We start from the raw sequence: 19,205 nt of genomic DNA, 5'->3' as shown, positions 1-19,205 counted from the left end.
AAGAAGTATAAGGCAATGCTCTATTTTTTTTTCCTCTCTAACTGCTTATATGTACATGAAAGATGTGTAACATAGGAATTGTCACATTAATAAATGAACTCAAAACATCCCATTTGTGGTGTTCTGGTGAAAGTAAATGTTACTGCCTGCAGATAAAAAAACACCTTAAGGCTGAAATACTGGCATGGGTTAATTTTAATTATATTCTGTACAAAACTGGGAGAAATAACATCTGATCAATGTAACCGTTTTAATATAAAACAAATGTCATTTTCCAGTACAGGAAACGGTTTAAACAAAGAGGCAGGTTTGGACTACAAACATGGCTGCCTCTGTGAACTGTTGTGGGCATTGGTCTGTGTCTGCAGCTTGCCACTGGTTTCCATGTCGCCATGTTCCTCTGTCCCTTTCTCAGCCCCTCCCTTGGTGGTAGCCATGGCAGCAAGGCGGCCTCTATCCGTCCCCTCTTCGTCCCCTGGTTGAGTTTCTGCTGTCTCCTGGTCTCCATCGGAGCTGTTATCTTCCTCTGCCTCCTCTCCATCAGTCTGTGAGCGTTCGGAAATCCTCGTGAATCTGCTTCTCTTCCCGTTGCGCTCTCCTTCCTGCTCCTGAACCGCCGATGCTCCTGCAGCCTCATTGGCCTCCTCATCCTCCTCTGTCCCCACCTCTGCTCCTGTCATGTCTCCTGCTGTGGGACATTTGTGGTCTCTGTAGTAGCTCTGCCTGGTGAATCCCTTGTTGCATATGGAGCACCTGAACCTGTAGTTGTCTGTGTGGGACTGCTGATGCTCCAGCATGTGAGCCCTGCGGCTGAACGCCTTCTGACAGAACAGACACTTGTAGGGTTTGATACCTGGCAGAGAGGAGAGCTGGTTACAAAAAGAACAAATACCAAAGAAATGCTAGAATATGTTAAGATGTGAAAAATTTACACAATCTCAACTTTTGTCAACTTTAACACCAAGAATAAAGAGCACAGGTTTGAATTCAATGCCAATTTTCTCAGGGTGTCTGCACATCTACAAAGACTCTTAAGCCTTAAATTCATCCATCTAAAATTAAGCCCTTAAAATGTATTAAATTCATTTTTTAAAAGTTGGGCTTTAATATGGTCATTATGGATATTGATTTAATTTTAGAACGTGCCAATTTCATCACCAAACTTCATCCAGCCAAGTAAATTCCATTCATAATGGTCTTAAAGCATCTTAAATTTGAGATGGTAAAGTCAAAGAAGTATTTGCATCTGCACTAATATTTGGTTTTATGTCATGCAGTGGTGGACACACTTCCGCTCCGCAAATGAAAAATTTGCGAAGCTAAATTTTCCATTTAGCATTTTTGCTAATTTTGAAAAAGCTTAGCGCACTTAGCTTCCTCTAAATACCATGCTGATGTTGAGCTTCAGTGCTTTAGGGTTACTGTAGCTAATTTTCTAATTAGTTCCCACCATTGATGTCATGTATCAAGTTCCACCACAGCCACACAGTCAACAAGCTTCATACTTGATCATTACAAAATGTATGGACTCAACACTTTGAACTCAATTGAATTTTTAACCCCAGATGAGACAAAGATGAGCTCTTTGACCACAAAGACTAAAGCAACGTCTGGAAAGCAATTAGTTTCTGATAAATCGCAGGTGTCAAACTCCAGTCCTCAAGGGCCTGTGTCCTGCAGTTTTCAGATGTGCCACAGGTACAAAACACTGGAATGAAATGGCTTAATTACCTCCTTGTGTAGATAAGTTCTCCAGAGTCCTGCTAATGACCTAATTATTCTATTCAGGTGTGGTGCGGCAGAGGCACATCTAAAAGTTGCAGGACACCTGCCCTTGAGGACTGGAGTTTGACACCCCTGCGATAAATGGACTCTTCTGACAGTGAGGGCAATGTGGTAAGAGTGGTCAGAATTGTGCCAGAAGCTTGTGTATGTAAACTACGAAGATCTTCAGACAACAGATGGATCGTTATTTTCTCACCAGAATGTGACAGGATGTGGGCTTTCAGTTTGTCTGGTCTGTTGAATTCTTTGGTGCAGCCCACATGTGTCCTGAGAAAGGAAATAAGGAAGAGTAGATGCAAAAATGTGTGGAAAAAATAAAAGTATTTGAGTACATAGATCGGGTCAGGGGAAGGAGTTGGGGAACTTTTTCACTTGTCCTCCTTCTGGAGCCTCACCTGAAAGGACACTTGTATTTCTTAAAAGGTTCGTGGATCAGCATGTGTCTCTTCACTTTGTCCTTTCTGTTGAACGTCGCCTCACAGAGCGAACACTTGTACGGTTTCTCACCTGGAAACGAAATAAAACTCATCTTTTGTTGGATTCAAGGTTCACAAGTTCCCTGACTTAACACTGCGAACTGAAATCGCACATTTTAGATCTGAGTTGGAAAAAAACCTTTGTTAAATTTCAGACCTGAGTGAATGCGAGTGTGCAGCTTGAGGTAGTGCTCAGTCTTGAAGGCCTTTTTGCAGATCTGACACTTAAATCTTCCTCCAACGCCATGAGTGGGCAGGTGGCGCCGCAAGTATCTCTCACATGGGAAGACCTGATGATGTACAGAGAGATGGCGAACAGATCAGAGCTCACCTAAAAGTGAGAGACTTTTAGCTGTAAATGATCAAGAGTAGCTATAATCACTATAGCAGCACCTAGTGACATAATAAGGAACTCGAGACTCAAAATGAAATGGTGTTTAAAAAACTTTGCTGTTCCTGATTTTCTCTCTTGCCCAAACATGAGCAACTATTGAAAAGTCAGTTTTTTCTACAGCTGACCTGTATACTATCATCTAAATGACTGTAATTCTGTCATTTATGTATGTTTTATGAGCAGATTAGAGAACATCTGAAGCGCTTCTTTTCTTTTCATGAGGACATGCACACATCAGAGAACAGAAAGCATGACTTCCAAACTGACATTATTTATGAGCTTTTGCCGTTTTAGGTTGTAGAAATTAATTTAATTTGAATCACTCTGAGCCTCATATGTGCAGCATGATGGTAAGAGGTGTACCTTCTGACAGTGAGGGCAAGGGAAGCTGTGAGAGGCGGTCAGCAGGTGTTGCTCCAGAGCTTCCTGGGTTGAATACCTGCTCTGACATTTCACACACCTGCAGTGACACAAAGGCACTCTGGTGAAAACTAAACACTGCATGTAAAGGAAATGCTTTGGGGGTTTTCTGTTGTATTTAGACTAAAGAATAAAGTTGGAGGGGATTTTTTAAATAAAGTAGAAAACTAGATATACATAGATTTCTTCTACATGTTTACTGAAGCTGATGTGTCAGAAGGAACATCCTGCAGGAGAAGTGGCGGTCCTGACCTGAACACGCTCGTCTCCTTGCGCGTGTTCTGCTGTGGGCAGAAGCAGTGGGAGTACTGGTGGACTCCCAGCTCAAACAGGGAGGGGAAGACCTTGCTACAGAGGTGGCAGCGGTACGTCAGCTGCTCCTGGTGCGTCCGGATGTGTTCCAGGAAGTGGTCCAGCTTCTGGAAGGTCTGGGAGCAGCTCTTCAACACACACTTGTACACCTGTAAGGAAACACAACTGACGCAACTTTAGTCCCAATCTGCTCAATCTCTATTACTTATGTGTACTGGAACTTGTACAAAAGATTAAAATACAAACAAAATTTCTTCACTTTTAACTCAGTTTCTAGACTTTTTAATGTGGTCTTGAATGAGATTTCTTCAGGCTTCAGCTGCTTAGAATAGAAAAACAAAACAATTCTCTCTGCCTGCTTAAGGCCCAAACCTCTGAACAAGAGGTGGATTTTAACTTTGTTCCCTCTTTACTGCATCTCCCTCAGCATAGATATAGACATATTTGGTAACCATGGAAATGTCAGACTCTTGGCTACAAGCTGCAGGTCAGACCTTAGTGACCAGGGGCCTCATGCATAAAAGAATGAAGTTTTCACACTAAAACTTGGCGTACGGAGAAATTTAGAAAAGTGCGGTGCACAAACAAAATGGGATGCATAAAGCCGTGCACCTTTCCTTTAGAAATCCTAATTTACGGGAAGTAGAATGCAGCTGCTGGTCTCCAATGTCACCACCCATAAATGCATGTGTAAATTAGTATAAATACCCGGAAGTCTGCCACCATGTGAAGCAGAAACCATGGTGACGTCCTTGTTTGTAGCAGTATGAGTATTTATAATAATTATATATTTTATTTAAAAGGTGTTTTCAGGACACATAAGGCCACCTCACAAAAATAAAAATTATACATTTGAAAGAAAAAAATAAAATCCAAAATAAATAAAAAGATGGTGAAAATGCCCGTTTGAACAATTGGGCAATCAGCCAGGATTTAATAAATAATATCTCTGATCAATTGCTCCCTCTAAATCAGGGGTGTCCAAAGTTGGTTCTGGAGGGCCGGCTTCCTGCATGTTTTAGTTCTCTCCCTAGTGGTAGTAACAACCTCCTCAACAAGTCAGTGTTCCTCTTAGGCCTTCTAATGAGCCATCATTTGATGCAGGTATTTAAACCAGGGAGAAAACTAAAACATGCAGGATGCCGGCCCTACAAGACCCACTTTGGACACCCCTGCTCTAAATCCTTCCATTAGCGATGTTCTCCATCAGAGCCAAAACGCTCCACAATTACGCTACACAATTTTGCACAGCTACTTACATACGTGATTGTCTACACACCTTAATCACCTTAAAAATAATCAAACCTGTTTGGAGTAAATCTGCTGATCCAACCATGTTTTTTTTTTAGTGAGAATGAAATTACCCCATGGATGCATTCCATGCGCTTCGGCGCACAGACCGACGCATTACATCTTTACTTGCTGAAAGTAAAGATCTTGACAAAAGCTGAGGAAAAGTACTACAAACAGGAATAGGAAAAGTACTATTTACATTCGAGTGAGGTTTTCACATCCTTTTATTTTTATTTTGTGTTCATGTTACTTTATTGTCTTGGGATAAATACGGTTCAGTTTCATCGTTTACTTTTAAGCAATAAAAAATATGTTTGATGCTTCTTGGTCTAAAAAACACTAAATGTAGTCAGGTTTCAGTGTCTTTAGGTGAGTTTTGACGCTTTGTAGTTTGATATTGTTCACAGAAAAAGTTTGCATGGCTGCCGTAAATTTTCACACCAATGTATATTTACGTACACTTTGACGCAAAGTAAATTTTTATACATGCCGGCTTGCGAGTAAAATATGGCGCCGCACATTTTTTGTGCACACGCACACATTATGCATGAGGCCCCTGATCATTTGCTGTAAAAATCCCCAGATGTATTAGACTCTACACAGGTAATGCGGATCTACAGTTCACAAAGGTTTGTAGCCTTATTTATGATATTTTCAAAAGGTTTATATAATTTGGCGAGGGACAAAAAAAAAAAAAATAATAAATTCTTTTCTCCTGCCTCACCTGCTCGCCTTTGTGCTGGGTCAGGTGAGACTTGAGCTGGAAGTAGGTCTTGAACTTGCAGGTGCAAAACTGGCACTGGTAGGAGCTGTCTATCACAACGATCTGCTTGGTTTGAGCGCCGCCCTGCTGGTTCTGGTCAGACATGAAGTGAGCGTGACCGTCCTGGGCGTCTCCCCGTTGGCTGGCGGTCAGACCGGGTTCAGCCTCCATCGCTGCCTCCTCCCCTGGTTCCTCTGTAAACAGGAAGTGAGGTCACTATACAGGCTGTGTATCTGGAGTTAGTTTTGTTGTCCAAAATGAAGCTCACCCGTTTGGGCCGGCTCTGGTTCTGCTTGAGTCTGGTCTCGGTCCATGTCGCCTTGTTTCTGCCGCTCCGCCATCCGTTCTTCCTCAATGAATGAAACGGGAACCACCTTCACTGTGATGGGCAGCCGGGTCACAGTGTTCGCCACGCTCATCGGCCACACCTGGACAGTCAGGACAGCAGGGGGCGCTTGTTCATTCAGATGTGAATCTCTGTGTTTTGTGATTTGAGTTGATCCCAGTTTTTAGGGTTCAGATATGATATTTAATTCAGAAACCAGTTTTACTTTTCAAACGGTCAAGAGTTCAAATTATGTGACTGACAAGAGGAAAGAAATACAACATTTATTTAAATTCTATTACGACCTTAACTGCCTGGCTTTAAATACAAAAATATTTTTAAAAAATGGATAAAAAACAATTTCACAAAACATTAAGCAGACTCAAATCAATTTGATCATTTTGGACTGAATTCCAGGATGAAGAAACTGTGATTCCCTGTAGAATCGGGGGAGTTTTTTCTGCACATTTACTTATTTACTTCAGCCATCTTAAAATTCACCTCTAGAAAAACAAAAACAGACAGTCCACCTTGTGAGTCTGCATGTGTTTCTTCACGTTGGACTTCTGAGCGAAGGCCCGCCCACAGACAATGCACTGGAACGGTTTCTCTCCTGTGTGGCTGCAGGAAGAAAACAGACCAAGTGGTGATCCTCTTCCATCTACACTGGAGTCAGTCGGTGGGCAAAGTCCACGTTATGCTGCTCACCTTCTGATGTGTTGCTGGAGGTCAAAGTTTTTGGAGAAGAACTTATTGCAGAAATTACACTTCAGCTTTGGACCTTTTCCCTTCAGGTGATCAGCTGAGGAGAGAAACTTAGAACTAGAATTATAGACTTTATTGTCATTTAAAATCTTCATTTTGAGCAAAATTTTGTTGCAAGGCTCCAATAAAGACAAAATAAATAATTAACAATAAAATGTTTGAATCTAATATGGAAAATAAATATATATACGTATATATCATAATCAGCATCATAGTCCAGACTTTTTCAACCTGATTGGTACTTCTGCTTTGCATCAATACCTTGAATGGTTAAATTCCAGTAATACTTGAGGTTTATCTGTAACTTGCACACATATTGGAACTGAATATTTAGTATTCAGTTCCTTTTTACAAAATGTTCATGTATTTTATTTTATCTGTGGAAAAAGGCAGAAGTTAGGGTGACTTAACTTTTGCCTTTTCTAAACCTGTCACAATAATTTATCTCAATAAGTAATAAATCAATGATTTGCTTAATAAATTAATAGCTTGATCATTTCCAGTCTGATTAATATTTTTTGAAGCGTCATTTTGCTAACAGAGACATCATATTCTATTTTCTTCTTGTTATTTTGGTTATTTGCGGGGGTTTTTGGTTGTTGTGATTTAATTGGATAATTAAAATGTCTTCCAGTTCATTAGTCTTCGAGAGGGCAAACTTCCATTATAATGCCATTATCAATATGTTACTTAAAAATGATCTGAAAACAAAAATATAATTTATCACAATAATTTCTGGGACAATTTATAATTAGATAAATATAAATTTGTGATGGTGTAAGACTAATCTAGTCTTACACTTTTGGCTGAATATCTTCTTGCAGCCGTCCATGTTTCCTTTCATTGGTGGATTTACTGGTATATTTTGAGCCACTGTCATGTTACAGAGCATTTTAGAGGGTTTAAGACGTGGGTATCAAACTATGGCCCTGCAACCTGAATTTGGCCCGCAGCACAATTATATTTGTCCCAACCTGTACCTCTAGCTGTCTGCCAGAGCTGGCCCCACTAACACTACAAATCCTTGAATGTTTTATAACCTAACATGTGAAGTCGACACCTCTGGTCTGATCCTGAACAGAAAGCTGACCAGAGTTGATGTGAAGGTTTAATTTCCCTTTGGCATCAAAAAAGTGTTAAAAAGAGGGAAAACAAATATCAGCTGAAAACAAATAAATCAATGATTTGCAAAAACTCTAGAAAACCAGGCATCATTTCCTTCACTTCACGGCTAAACACTAACATTACTGCAGCTGTGGCTACAGACCAGGAGCTTTCCATCATCGACGTATGAATGTGTGTGTGAATGTGTGTGAATATGAGTGACTGATTTCATTATTACATGTCTTTAAAACACTCAGGTGGTTGGAAAACCACTAAGTCTGATGTCAATATTTTTATTGTTTTTTATAGTAAAATCGCAGTATAATGTAATAGTAATATACGTTCACAGATGGGATAGTTATGTTTACTCGGTTACATTTACTTGAGTAACTTATTGAAATGTTTGGAAACAATTTACATCCAGGAGTAAAAATACATCTAAGAGTATTACTCTGTACTTAATACTCTTGATTAATTTTCTTATCTATGCTCTTAATTGGGTAAAATGTCTGGATTCTCTACCCACTGTAAGGAACGTCACAAAAATTAAGAACAAACTCCTTTTAAATAAACATTCACCCCACACACACACCTGAAGTTGTGACTGAAGTGACTGAAGTTATATTGATCTGGAAAACAGTTTATTTTGCCTGATCTTGTTATTTTGTAATTATGTTATTTATATAAATTCTTTTCAGTTTGGTTCTTAAAATACCAACATTTCCACATAATTTTATATTTTGGTGCATCTTCTGATATAATTCTTAAATATGAAGTAATTGATGTTCTGTACTTGAGTAAACTTTTCAAAAATACTTTTATCACTTGAGTACATTTCTTGGATTGTTACTTTTTACTTTTAATTGAGTAAAAATATGCTGAAGTAGTGATACTCTTACTTGAGTCTACATTTTGGCTACTCTGCCCATCTTTGCATACATAAAGTAGTTGTTAAGTGACAAAACATGATAAAATCCGGCGTCTAAGGAATACTTTAGTAAGCCATCACCTGCTGCTCCATCCATTGTCTTCTTGCTGCTCCGGGGCTGTTTGGGTATGATGACCTTTTCGAAGTCGCTCAGCTCTGCCATGCTGCCCATGTGGCTGCAGCTCTTTGCTTTGCTGCCCTGTTTCCCAGGGCTGTAGACGGGAGTACTGCTGAACGACTGGCCCTCCACGCACTAGCCAGGCACCCAGTGAGAAGGAAACAAGTAAATAAACACGGGAACTGGAGCTGGACGGTGTATGAGATATTGAGGACTGCAGGTGTAGGAACTCACCTGAACAGGGTGGAAAGCTGGCAGGCCTAACGTATGGATCTCTGCTGCACAGCCAGCACCAGCAGCCGCTGCAGCAGCAGCAGGGCCTGCCATGTGGGGCATCGTGCTGTACACCTGCACCACCGAGTTGCTGTGGCTCACTGGCACCTGAGAGGAGAGGGGCTGCTGGGTGGGTTGCCCAGCTGGCAGGGCTGGGGGCAGTGCCTGGCTGGAGGGCAGAGGGTTGGAAGCCTGCTGCTGATGCTGCTGCTGCTGATGATGATGGTGGTGGTGGTGATGATGCTGAAGATATGATACCCCTGCTGTGTGCATGCTCAGGTTGCTCTGCAATAACAGCAAAACATCTGAAGAATGTGTTTCAGTCGGAGCAAAGCAGCGGCCGCTCCAGGATGTACCTGTATGGGCGTCTGCATGGCGGCCATGGGCTGGTCGATGGAGGTGAAGGCGGAGATGGCCGACATGAGGACGTCATCGCTGACCAGCACGTTGCCTTGCACCAGAGTGTGAGTCAGAGGAGACGGAGGGACTGTTATATAGGTGGATACCTGATGGCCGAGCAGGATAGAAGGAATTTAAACAACTACAGATAGTCTTTAGAAGATTTTTAGCATTTTGTTGCAGATAATTAGCTTATCCAAATACCATTAGCTACAAAAAAAAAGTTGAGTCCAACTTTAAAACTTCTGGGTTTCCTTCCCACTTTTATTCTCTGTTCAATAATTATTACCTTTGTTTACCATAAATGCTACCTCAGACCTTCTGATTCCACGCTAACTTTATATATTTGACTGGCAGCCAATGAACATGGCAAATAACATTACAATAAATTATTTTATCTTATATTTTGCAGTTATGATTGAAAAACAGATTAGATTTTCATATTAAAGAAATATTAACATTTTCTGATTAACAATGTATTCGACTCAACTTTTTAACTTGACATTTTTTTATATCTGCCAGTTTTCCAGGGGCACTACTTTAAAAACCAATGGGCCTGATTATAGCACTAATGTATCAGCCGCATCAAATATTAATCGGTTTCAAATCTATTAATAAATCAGTCTGAAAGAATCCAAATTTGGAGCTAATATATGTTTTAATAAAGAAATAATAATATCTAGTTTTTTCCAAGTATCTTTATTTTAAAAACAACAATAACAAGGGAATTGTTCCCCTCCACTGTCGCCATATACTTGCTCAGGAGAAGGGATTGCTGCAAGCAAAGTGAGTAAACAATCAGATTTGAGGCGTTCATATGCTCTGCAAACTCTTAGTTTTCACTGATATTCCTTAACAAAAAGGAAACGGGCCCACAGCCTCACAGATCCTTTTTCCACATACTTGTTCTTTATATTAAGTCGAACTCACCTGGAATGTCTGATGCCACAAAGTTCAATATTGATCACAACTGACCCAAACACATCGTTCCAGTTACAGTACAACATGCATAAACCATCAGCAACTCTACACACCAATCAGTTTCCACCGCTCTGTCCCCACCTGTCTGTTGATGGCAGTTTGGGGTACAGAGCCGACTGACGGGACCGGCGCATAGGCGTTGGTGGAGGCCAGGGACACGGTGGACAGGGAGGGGGTGCCAGACTGGCACTGCTCCCTCTTGTGCGTCATGAAGGCAGGCAGAGAGTTGAACTGTTTTTTACACTTGCCACACAGGAACACGTCTTCGTCGTCTGCAGGATGATTAAAAACAACCAGTCCGGTTAATATTAGTAGGAAAAAAATCCTGCAGATGGAAACGAGAGCAAACAGAATATTTCATACAAGCCGGTTCATCACTTCAAGCAGTGAATTCCTGCATGTGGTCTACTGATCTAATGGGACATTTGTGGTAAATGTCCCATTAGATCAGGGCACATTTATTAACTGCAACAAGCAGTTAATCAATTAATCACCCATTCTGATGATTTATATTTTCTGAAAGGCTAATTTCTTTACAGACACTTCACAATTTAGTTTATTTATGGTTTCTGTTGAGTTATTTTTATCTGTATTTTATTTATTGATTTTCTTTGTTGTGCTTTATTTTGGATATTTAAAATGTCTTCCTGTATGGAGTGTTATTTACAAAATTAAAGTTTATTAGTCTTTAAGATGGCCAAATTGCATTACTATGCCATTATCAATATATTTTTCCCCAAACTGTCTTTTTTAAATTTAAAGAACATAACTTGCAGAGTTAGGGGACATTTTTTGCAAAACTTTTTTTACAATTTTAAGTTTAATTATCTTTTTTACACACAGTGGTCAACCTCCCTTCCAGTTTCACTCTTCTGTTTTTTTTTTTTTTTTACATCTGCATAACCTTCGATCAGTTAGAATTTAGAAACCATGGTAAATGTGGACAGGATTTTGTATAATCAATACAAAATCCAAATTAAAACTATCCAAATTAAACCTAGTCCAGCTTCGAATTCAATCCAGAACATACAAATAAAAAGATTTAGAGGCCACAAAGCTGTGAAATTGCCTTTTTGTGTTTACATTTTAAAATTTCCTGATCAAAAATCAAGTTTTCTGTGTTAAACTAAAAATTAAGGTCATCATCCAAATAATGCAAGAACTCACATAAGAAGAAATTTAGATTTTTTTTCTGGCTTAGAAAAAAATGCAATAAGACATAAAGTTTATAAAGTTTGTGTGTATTTGTTCCCCATATTAAATTGTAATTTTTCCATATTATTCCAGGTGCAGGAACCCTGTGCAGGAACCCTGTTAGTGATCTCACATACCCATGGGCTGGATGGCCGGCGTCGCAGAGACATTTTGGTTGTTTGGGTCAGGAACTCCGCCTTGACCATCCAGCAGTGACTGAACTGCCAGCACAGTCTGGTTGTCCATGCCTGAGGAAGATAGAGATGGAGATGAGGTCACTGTGACAAAAGCAGTTGTTTTCATAAGATGTGAAGTGCGTTCTGACATGTAGAGCAGTAGACACTCTACTTACTAATCAGGCAATTCTGAAAGCAGTTGGTTGCACCACATTTTATTTAGGGGTATCTGAATAAGGTGGTCAGAATACAAATGTACACCACATTTTTCAGAGTTTTTTATTATTATTATTATTATTTTTTTTTTAAGAATAAAAAAAACAGTGTATCATTTTCCATAACACTTCAGTTACCTTTAACTAGTACTACTTTGTAGTACTAGTTAAAGGTAGTAGGTACTACTTTGTCCATCACATAAAATCACTACAAAATATATCAAGGTTTTTGGTTATGATGTGGAAAAAATGTGAACAGATTCTAGAGTAAAGAATGATTTAGTTGTGCAAAGAAAACATCATTTCTGCAAAATGTTCAGCTTTCTATGTGTTTACGTCGCCAACCACTTAGGTTTTGTACTCTGATTACAAGTTGTACATGGGTTCAATGTTAATATGAAATCCTAAACACATCAGGCCTAAAATCCAAGCTTGAAGCAACTTAGTAGACTTGTGACAGCGTGTTGCAATTTAAAAGGACAGCGAGAGAAACGAATATCGCCTCACACTGCGCACCCACAATAGGATGTCTGATAGAAAATAGGTGGAATTAAAACGGGAAAATATTTCATATCTGCTTGGTTGTTTACATTTACACTTTCAGAGTTTTTCTGTTCTCTACAATGATAAACGTCTAACTGAGATTCAGACATGTTTTTCTGATTTCCATAAAGACCACAAAATATATTTATCAAAAATATCCTCAAATGCGCGACTATGTTTATGGTTATGCAACAATAAAAAGAATATTACTACCTTCGAGCACCTCAAATATTGCCTGCGCCATCTTGAAGCTCTCCTTTTCTGTAATAGGCGCTCCACTGGCAATGCCTGCTGCTTGGTGTAAATACACAAGAAGTCAAGAAAACGTGAGAAAAGCATTTTAAACATGAAGGCTTCACGGAAAATCCAAGTATAGCTAAGCTATTGGGGGTATGTTTTACTTAAGTTACAAAGTGTAATAGCTAATAATAAATATGTATTAAGTGTCTGTATAAAAATAACTTGAAAATAATGAAAGATGCTGCATTTTTAAGCTCAGTCTTAACTGAAATTTCGTTTATTTAGCCATTTTATTTAATAAATGTTGGCTCACAGTGATTTTCTCCACTGTACACGAACGCACCTTCCAATCGAAGAATCTGTGCTCGTGCACATGACAGGCAGCTATTCGCACCAATCAGAGCCCACCAGCCTCGCAACGCCGAAAACGCACCTCTTCGACCAATGGGGTTTGGTCTTTCTATCCACGTGCAGGTTTCGCGGCAAAAAAGATTTCGCGCGAAAACCGACCAACAGCTTGTTTGGATGTCGATCAGCTGGGACAATAACAACAAAAACGGTCGAAAGCTGGGTCGCGAGGACACTTTTACAGATTGGCCGCGCCCAGTGGTGAGCGACCCGAGGACCTCAGCCTGCCGGTTTGATGAATGAACGTAGATTGTGGCTCTATCATTTCGCGTTATTTTTGCATGTTTTATCGGACTACCTCCTGCGTGCCCCAACAAAACGAGGGGAATGAAGATATGCGGCTAAAGCTAACATGCTAACTCACCCTATACATCTATACGCAACTTAAATCTTGTACTTTCATCGAGACAGACGCCTAGTTTCACAAATATACAGACAGAGATTACTTCGGCGCGTGGCGATGCGTTTTGGTCTGTAGATATTTTATGCTGATAAGCTAACTTCTGTAGGCTGCACTAAAGTTTCTTTAGCTAAATAACTGAGCTCTGATTTCAAGATAAAATAAAATAATGTCACTGCAAGGTGGTTAATAGCTAGCTTAACTGCTGCCCGGTTCATTTAGTGAACTTGTGTGAGTCTTTGTTGTTGAGCTATAAGTTAGCTTGTTAGCAGGGCATCACAGTGGCCAGGCCGCGGCCGAACTCTGCTGACAGGAGGCTCGAAAACAAAAGATCCGCTAGCTCCTGAGCCAGCTCATTCATAAGCAGCGTTCATTACCTCCACCATAACATTTTAAAAATCTTTTTAATAACATTTTTGCCTTTGAGTCTGTAGGCGTGGTGCGCATTATGCGTTTAAGCAGCGATTCTCAGTTGCCAATTTTCCTGTTTGGCAGAACATCCTGTTTATCAGTTTCACCTCTGATCTACATTTGATTAATCAAATCAGTATTTCTAATTTAGATTTAAGTGACTAGATCAACATTTTAAAGAAGAAAGGAGCTTTGCTTTTGAAGAAATGCTCTAACTCCTTTTAACAACACACACCCCTGAAAAGATTGCCCATTTTGCACCACAACATTCACAGGGCACTGCAAATGCCAGTAGGTGTTGATCCTCTTTCACAGCACGGCATCACAGTGTCCAGTGAGGGCCACCATGTCAGAAACTCTGATAACAGGGCAGACGTCGGAGGATCTGCTGGCAGATTTTGAGACGCTGCTGAACTCTGGGAGCATAGACCTGGGCGAGGAGCATCAGATAGTCATCATCACCAGCCCCAGCAACGAGGGGCTCCACCCGGCCGTCGCCCCGACCAGCACAGGGGAGATCCTGCTCTTCGCCACGCCACAGGGCCCCACCGACGTAGGGGTCCAGGACAAGAGGCGGCCTGTTCTGGGGAGGCCTCCGGTGAGAAGAATGAGGGATGGGGAGATGAGGGGAGGGCAGTGTGAGAGAGAGTGAAAGAGCAACAAGGGAAGTGGTTAAACAAGGGCTTTCAGATGTTCTGCAGTGCAGCAGAGCTCTTCCAAAACCTCAGCATCTGTTGCTTGAAAGCATCTTGTTTTGCACATCTGCATTCTTCCATGATACATCACCTCTACATCATCTAATACGACATAATAAACCTCCATTGTAACATGTTCTCTCCTCCACCTGTTTGTGGTTAGGTAAAGAGGAAGTTGGACCTGGACAGCGATCATCAGTATGTCAGTACCACACGACCAGCCACAGGCCAAGTCCCGCCCTCCACACCTGCTCCTCCTAGAGGTAGATTCATTTAAAAAAAAGAAAAAAAAAACCTCACAGCGGGAGGCATTCATATATGCGAGTGCTTCCAACACACACACACACACACACACACACACACACACACACACGTATACGTCAACCTTTGTCATTGTTTTAAGAGCAGCTGATGCTTTATTTAAAACGTCCTCCATTGTTTTCTGCCAGGTTCAGTAGTTAAAGGTACTAACGGCAGCTTTTCTCTGCATTCAGATCACATCCAGTGACATGCAAGTTTCCATTCCCCTCACCCTCAAACTTCTATTCATAAACTATGACACGTTGTATCAAGGTTTTATATAATTGACATAAAAATATGATATGGGGAATAAAATTGTGTTGACCTCCCTTTACTCAAAAAACACAACACAAGCATTTGCTTTCTAAGTAGTAAGTTATGCCTGCCTGTGTGCAATTTATTTGAGCTTTGTTCATTGAGACGCTAGATCTCATTTACAAGAGAGAAATGTTTTTATGAAAATAAACAAAATTACAAACACAATGCAAGTAGTTAAGAACTATGTCTCAGTTAAATAAAAACAAGCGCAAATTAAAAAAAAAGTTTTCTCTTTTTGTATTAGATCAGAGCAGAGTAAGAAAATGCTTTAGTACAACTTCAGACTGTGCTAATGAAATACTGAAAGTATAAATTCGGCTGTTCTGTGAAGGCCTCAGAGGTTTGTTAGAGAACAAATAGCATCACCAAAACAAGAAATAGGCTTAAATGATAAACTTTTGCTGGGTGATGCATTTTCTCATCACTTTTTGTGATAAATGGTAATATTGTTGTTATGAGATAATTTTCTAGTAATATAACAGTAATGGCATAATAATGTAAGCTTGCCCTCTCAGAGATCAATAAACTTTAAATTCTAACAAACATTTAACACTGGAACTGGAAGAAATTTTAAATATCTTAAATAAATAAAACAGAAACAATACGTAAAATGGATTATAAAGTTTCTGTAAACAAATTTGTCCTTCAAAAAAGGACTACTGTAACTCCCTGTTCATCGGAGTCCACCAAAAACACCTTCAGAGGCTTCAGTACATTCAAAACAGTGCTGCCAGGATCCTAGTGAGAGCTCGTAAATTTGATCACATCACACCAACTCTTTACGAGCTTCACTGGCTTCCTGTAACTTATAGGATTCAGTATAAAATTGCACTTATCACCCATCACTGTCTACATGGAACCTCACCGGATTACCTGAAGGACCTCCTTACTTCACATTCAACTTCTAGACCCCTACGATCCCAATCCAGCAATCTTCTCCACCTTCCTCGATCAAGACTAAGGACTATGGGTGATCGAGCATTTGCTGTGGCTGCTCCTCGTCTTTGGAACTCTCTCCCGGACTATTTGAGAGCCCCGCAATCATTGTCCGATTTTAAAACTGGCTTGAAAACTTTCCTCTTTAGACAAGCCTTCTCCACTTTTATTTGACAGTCTTTTTTTAATTGTTTTTGATTGTTGATTTTATGGTTTTAGATTAACCATGTCGCACTTTGAGATTTTTATTAATGAAAAGTGCATTATAAATTAAATTTATTATTATTATTATTACCAGTTGAGACCAAAGTACCAGACTGAAGACTTTTATGATCCAGTTTTTGGTAGAAAGAAAGAAAAGAGAAAAACAATAAATCATGCAAATGGAAATTATTGAACTCGGTTTAATTTATCCTGTGATTCATTGATTTATTGATTTATTTCTTATTGCGACAGGCCTAATAAAAACACAAATCCACTGAACCCCTGTTCAATCTGTCATCCTATCATGGAAATATGGAGTAAGGCAACCCTGTCAGGACATGACTGCTGTTTGGGTGTGAGAATCTGTCGACAGGAATGCAGTTTAGTGAAGCTATCCACAAATTTGACTGTTATAAATGGGCAGTAAAGAAGACACAAGATATTTTTTCAAGAAAGTCCAAAGAAATCCTTTGTGTAATTTGCCACAAGACGGGTAGGGAAGATGGCAAACATATAATTGGAACATATTTTAATGTTATTGCATGGTGATGAAAGATTATTGCACACATGGTGAATCACTGTGGTGGCTCCACCATGTGCTTTTCTACCGTGGAAACAGGAAGGTGGTCAGAGTCGATGAAGGACAGAAAACAGGGACGTCAATTCTGTTGAAATAACTTTATATGTCCCCGAGTGGCAATTTCAAGCCACAAGTTGTACAGACAGACTGAAGCCAACAGAATTCATAAAATTCACACATATTTTATGTGACTGACTGTGTACAGTGTGAAGTAATGTGAAGTAATTCTGTAGCCAGTCAGATTAAAACTTATTTACATGATAGAATGGTCAAGCCAAAGCCCAGACCTACATGACGGAAAACAAAAACAGCAAAATTAAGATAATTAGGAAATGAGATTTAAAGAAATGGTTCAAACATTTTCAGTACTTTGGTAATTGTTGGGTTATAATGGATAATAAACATGTTTTTATATGAAATTTGACACTCATGAAAGGAAAAAATACCCATAAATGGACTAAATGAGTAACACACAGAATTAAACAGAGAGAACAATCCAAGCCCAGTATGATCAGAAGATTAGATTAGAGAAAGATCACTCAAATATAACCTAAACTGAGACAGCCTGAATCAAGAGGGCAGCCTTACCTGCAAATAAAACAGTAGCTACAGTTTTTCAGTTTGTAGATTAAACACCTCTTGGTGTTTTCTGTTGATATTGTTGCGTATATAGTCGACTCATTCATTTATACACAGCAAATCACCTGGAACAAGCTGCTTCTAGGTTATTGCAAAAAAAAGACAACTTTGGCTTCAATCATCATATCTCAAAATTAGCACAGATGAGACGTTGCAATGTATTTTACAACTTAAGTACAACCAAAGCAGTTTCCCAATTTTTCATGTTAAAAATCTAAAACTCAAGACTGTGGAGGAGATTAAATATTTAGGCATGGTTTATGAGTCCGACATCTTCAAATCATAAATCTGTAATGTTGTAAACCTGTAAATCTTTTAGACAAGTCAGAAAAATTGATTCTAAATACTTTTTTTTTTTTTTTAGATTTTGTAAAAGCTTAATTATTACTTTTCAATCTGTGTCGTAATCATATTGTCCACTTAACTAAATAACACATTAGTTGAAGTTGGAGGATGATAGTGCAGTATGTTTTTAATGGCTTACCACATGAACAAACTTCTATGTGATTTTTAAATTGTATTTCTTATGTAAAGAAAACATCACAATTGTGAATTTATTTTTTTTTTGACATTAGAATACTAACAGCAAAAAAAACATTAGTAAAATAGCTGTGTATACTAGCAGAATACACAGATATTGTTGATGGCTCTTTGGGCGTCTTTCAGCAATGGCTCCTACTTCTCCGACTTACCAGTAGGGCTTTTTCAGTTCAACTATTTGTGGTTTTAAGGTCATTTGTTTATTTCTAATCGGCCATTTCCTTCATGCCAAACAGGATGAGTCTACAATCCCTCAGTCAGAAGTAATGAGGCGCTCTTCCTCTGTTTCCTCAGTGCGCACTGTTGGCCTGTAAGGCCAGTACCATCAGTCAGTACCATCCTGACCTTTACTCCAGCACCATGTCAGAAGGGGAAAACGGTTGTGCTGATCAGATTGTCTGACTTTGTGTTAAAGCTGCAGTGAAGTGACATTGTTCCTGCACAACGCAGCCAAAGAGGAACCTGTTTCAGTGAAACCCAAAGGACGACGTAGAAAGAAGCTCTTGTTGTTTTATCTTGTTTCACTTTGTCCCAGCCGCCTGCATTTAACTTCCTGTCTCTGCTGGAGAAGAATATCCAGACATCTTCCACTTGTTTTGTCCCGTCCATCCATCCATTTTCTGTACACCCTTGTCCCTCAGTGGGGTCGGGAGGGTTGCTGGTGCCTATCTCCAGCTAACGTTCCGGGCAAGAGGCGGGGTACACCCTGGACAGGTCGCCAGTCTGTCGCTTGTTTTGTCCCCTGATCAGTTTTAGCTTTTTTTTTTGTTGTTGTTTTATTTTTCCAGTTGTGCGATAATGTTTCCATTCTTGGATGATGGGCTGAGCAGTGCTCCTTCAGATATCTGCTTTAACTCCTCTGCTCTTTTTTAGGCAACTCCAAAAGCAGGAGGTTGAGTATAGTACAGGGAATTCTGGGTAAATACAATCAAAACAAACACGTCAGCCTATCTTGTCAGTCTTTAGCCATTTGTGGTCTTTAGCCAAAGACAAAAGAGAAATCTGACAACAGCTAAAATTTGACATCACTCCTTTTTTTTTTTTTTTTTTTTTTACTTTTTGCAAGAAGG

General features: G+C 39.6%; 2 protein-coding genes across 3 annotated transcripts in view; one reads left to right on the top strand and one right to left on the bottom strand.

Annotated features, from left to right (window-relative positions):
- Window positions 1–177: 177 nt before the first annotated feature.
- On the bottom strand, window positions 178–12,762 carry znf341 (zinc finger protein 341). Of its 2 annotated transcripts, none has more exons than XM_015020630.1 (16): window positions 12,678–12,762; window positions 11,668–11,778; window positions 10,418–10,608; window positions 9,313–9,462; window positions 8,918–9,241; window positions 8,647–8,818; window positions 6,477–6,570; window positions 6,299–6,389; window positions 5,712–5,871; window positions 5,405–5,637; window positions 3,328–3,536; window positions 3,019–3,115; window positions 2,419–2,551; window positions 2,181–2,292; window positions 1,982–2,052; window positions 178–853 (listed from the first exon to the last, which is right to left on the bottom strand). In XM_015020630.1, the coding sequence occupies exons 1-16, from the start codon at window positions 12,706–12,708 to the stop codon at window positions 315–317; spliced, it is 2,718 nt and encodes a 905-aa protein (XP_014876116.1). In that variant the 5' UTR covers window positions 12,709–12,762; the 3' UTR covers window positions 178–314. The 2 variants fall into 2 exon arrangements, with proteins under 2 accessions (XP_014876116.1, XP_014876117.1); XM_015020631.1 differs by having other exon boundaries at window positions 6,477–6,567.
- Window positions 12,763–13,111: 349 nt separating this feature from the next.
- e2f1 (E2F transcription factor 1) overlaps window positions 13,112–19,205 on the top strand; it is a 17,366-nt gene continuing 11,272 nt past the window's right edge. The window contains exons 1-3 of the mRNA XM_015020634.1: window positions 13,112–13,357; window positions 14,239–14,521; window positions 14,782–14,881. Coding sequence (XP_014876120.1) covers window positions 14,270–14,521; window positions 14,782–14,881 — 352 coding nt within the window. The 5' untranslated portion in view covers window positions 13,112–13,357; window positions 14,239–14,269. The remainder of the gene's footprint in view (window positions 13,358–14,238; window positions 14,522–14,781; window positions 14,882–19,205) is intronic.

Source organism: Poecilia latipinna, unplaced genomic scaffold, assembly GCF_001443285.1.
Source record: "Poecilia latipinna isolate Pla-1442-1.1 unplaced genomic scaffold, P_latipinna-1.0 Scaffold2622, whole genome shotgun sequence".
Taxonomy (NCBI): Eukaryota; Metazoa; Chordata; class Actinopteri; order Cyprinodontiformes; family Poeciliidae; genus Poecilia; species Poecilia latipinna.
This window is presented reverse-complemented; position numbering and strand designations above follow the sequence as displayed.

Excerpts from the sequence above, each read along its gene's own strand:
- znf341 (XM_015020630.1), bottom strand. The coding sequence starts at position 12,708 with ATGGCGCAGGCAATATTTGAGGTGCTCGAAG. Across the intron at positions 3,537-5,404 it reads CCCAGCACAAAGGCGAGCAG|GTGTACAAGTGTGTGTTGAA; the intron begins GTGAGGCAGGAG and ends GTTTCCTTACAG. Across the intron at positions 2,053-2,180 it reads AAATACAAGTGTCCTTTCAG|GACACATGTGGGCTGCACCA; the intron begins GTGAGGCTCCAG and ends TTCCTTTCTCAG.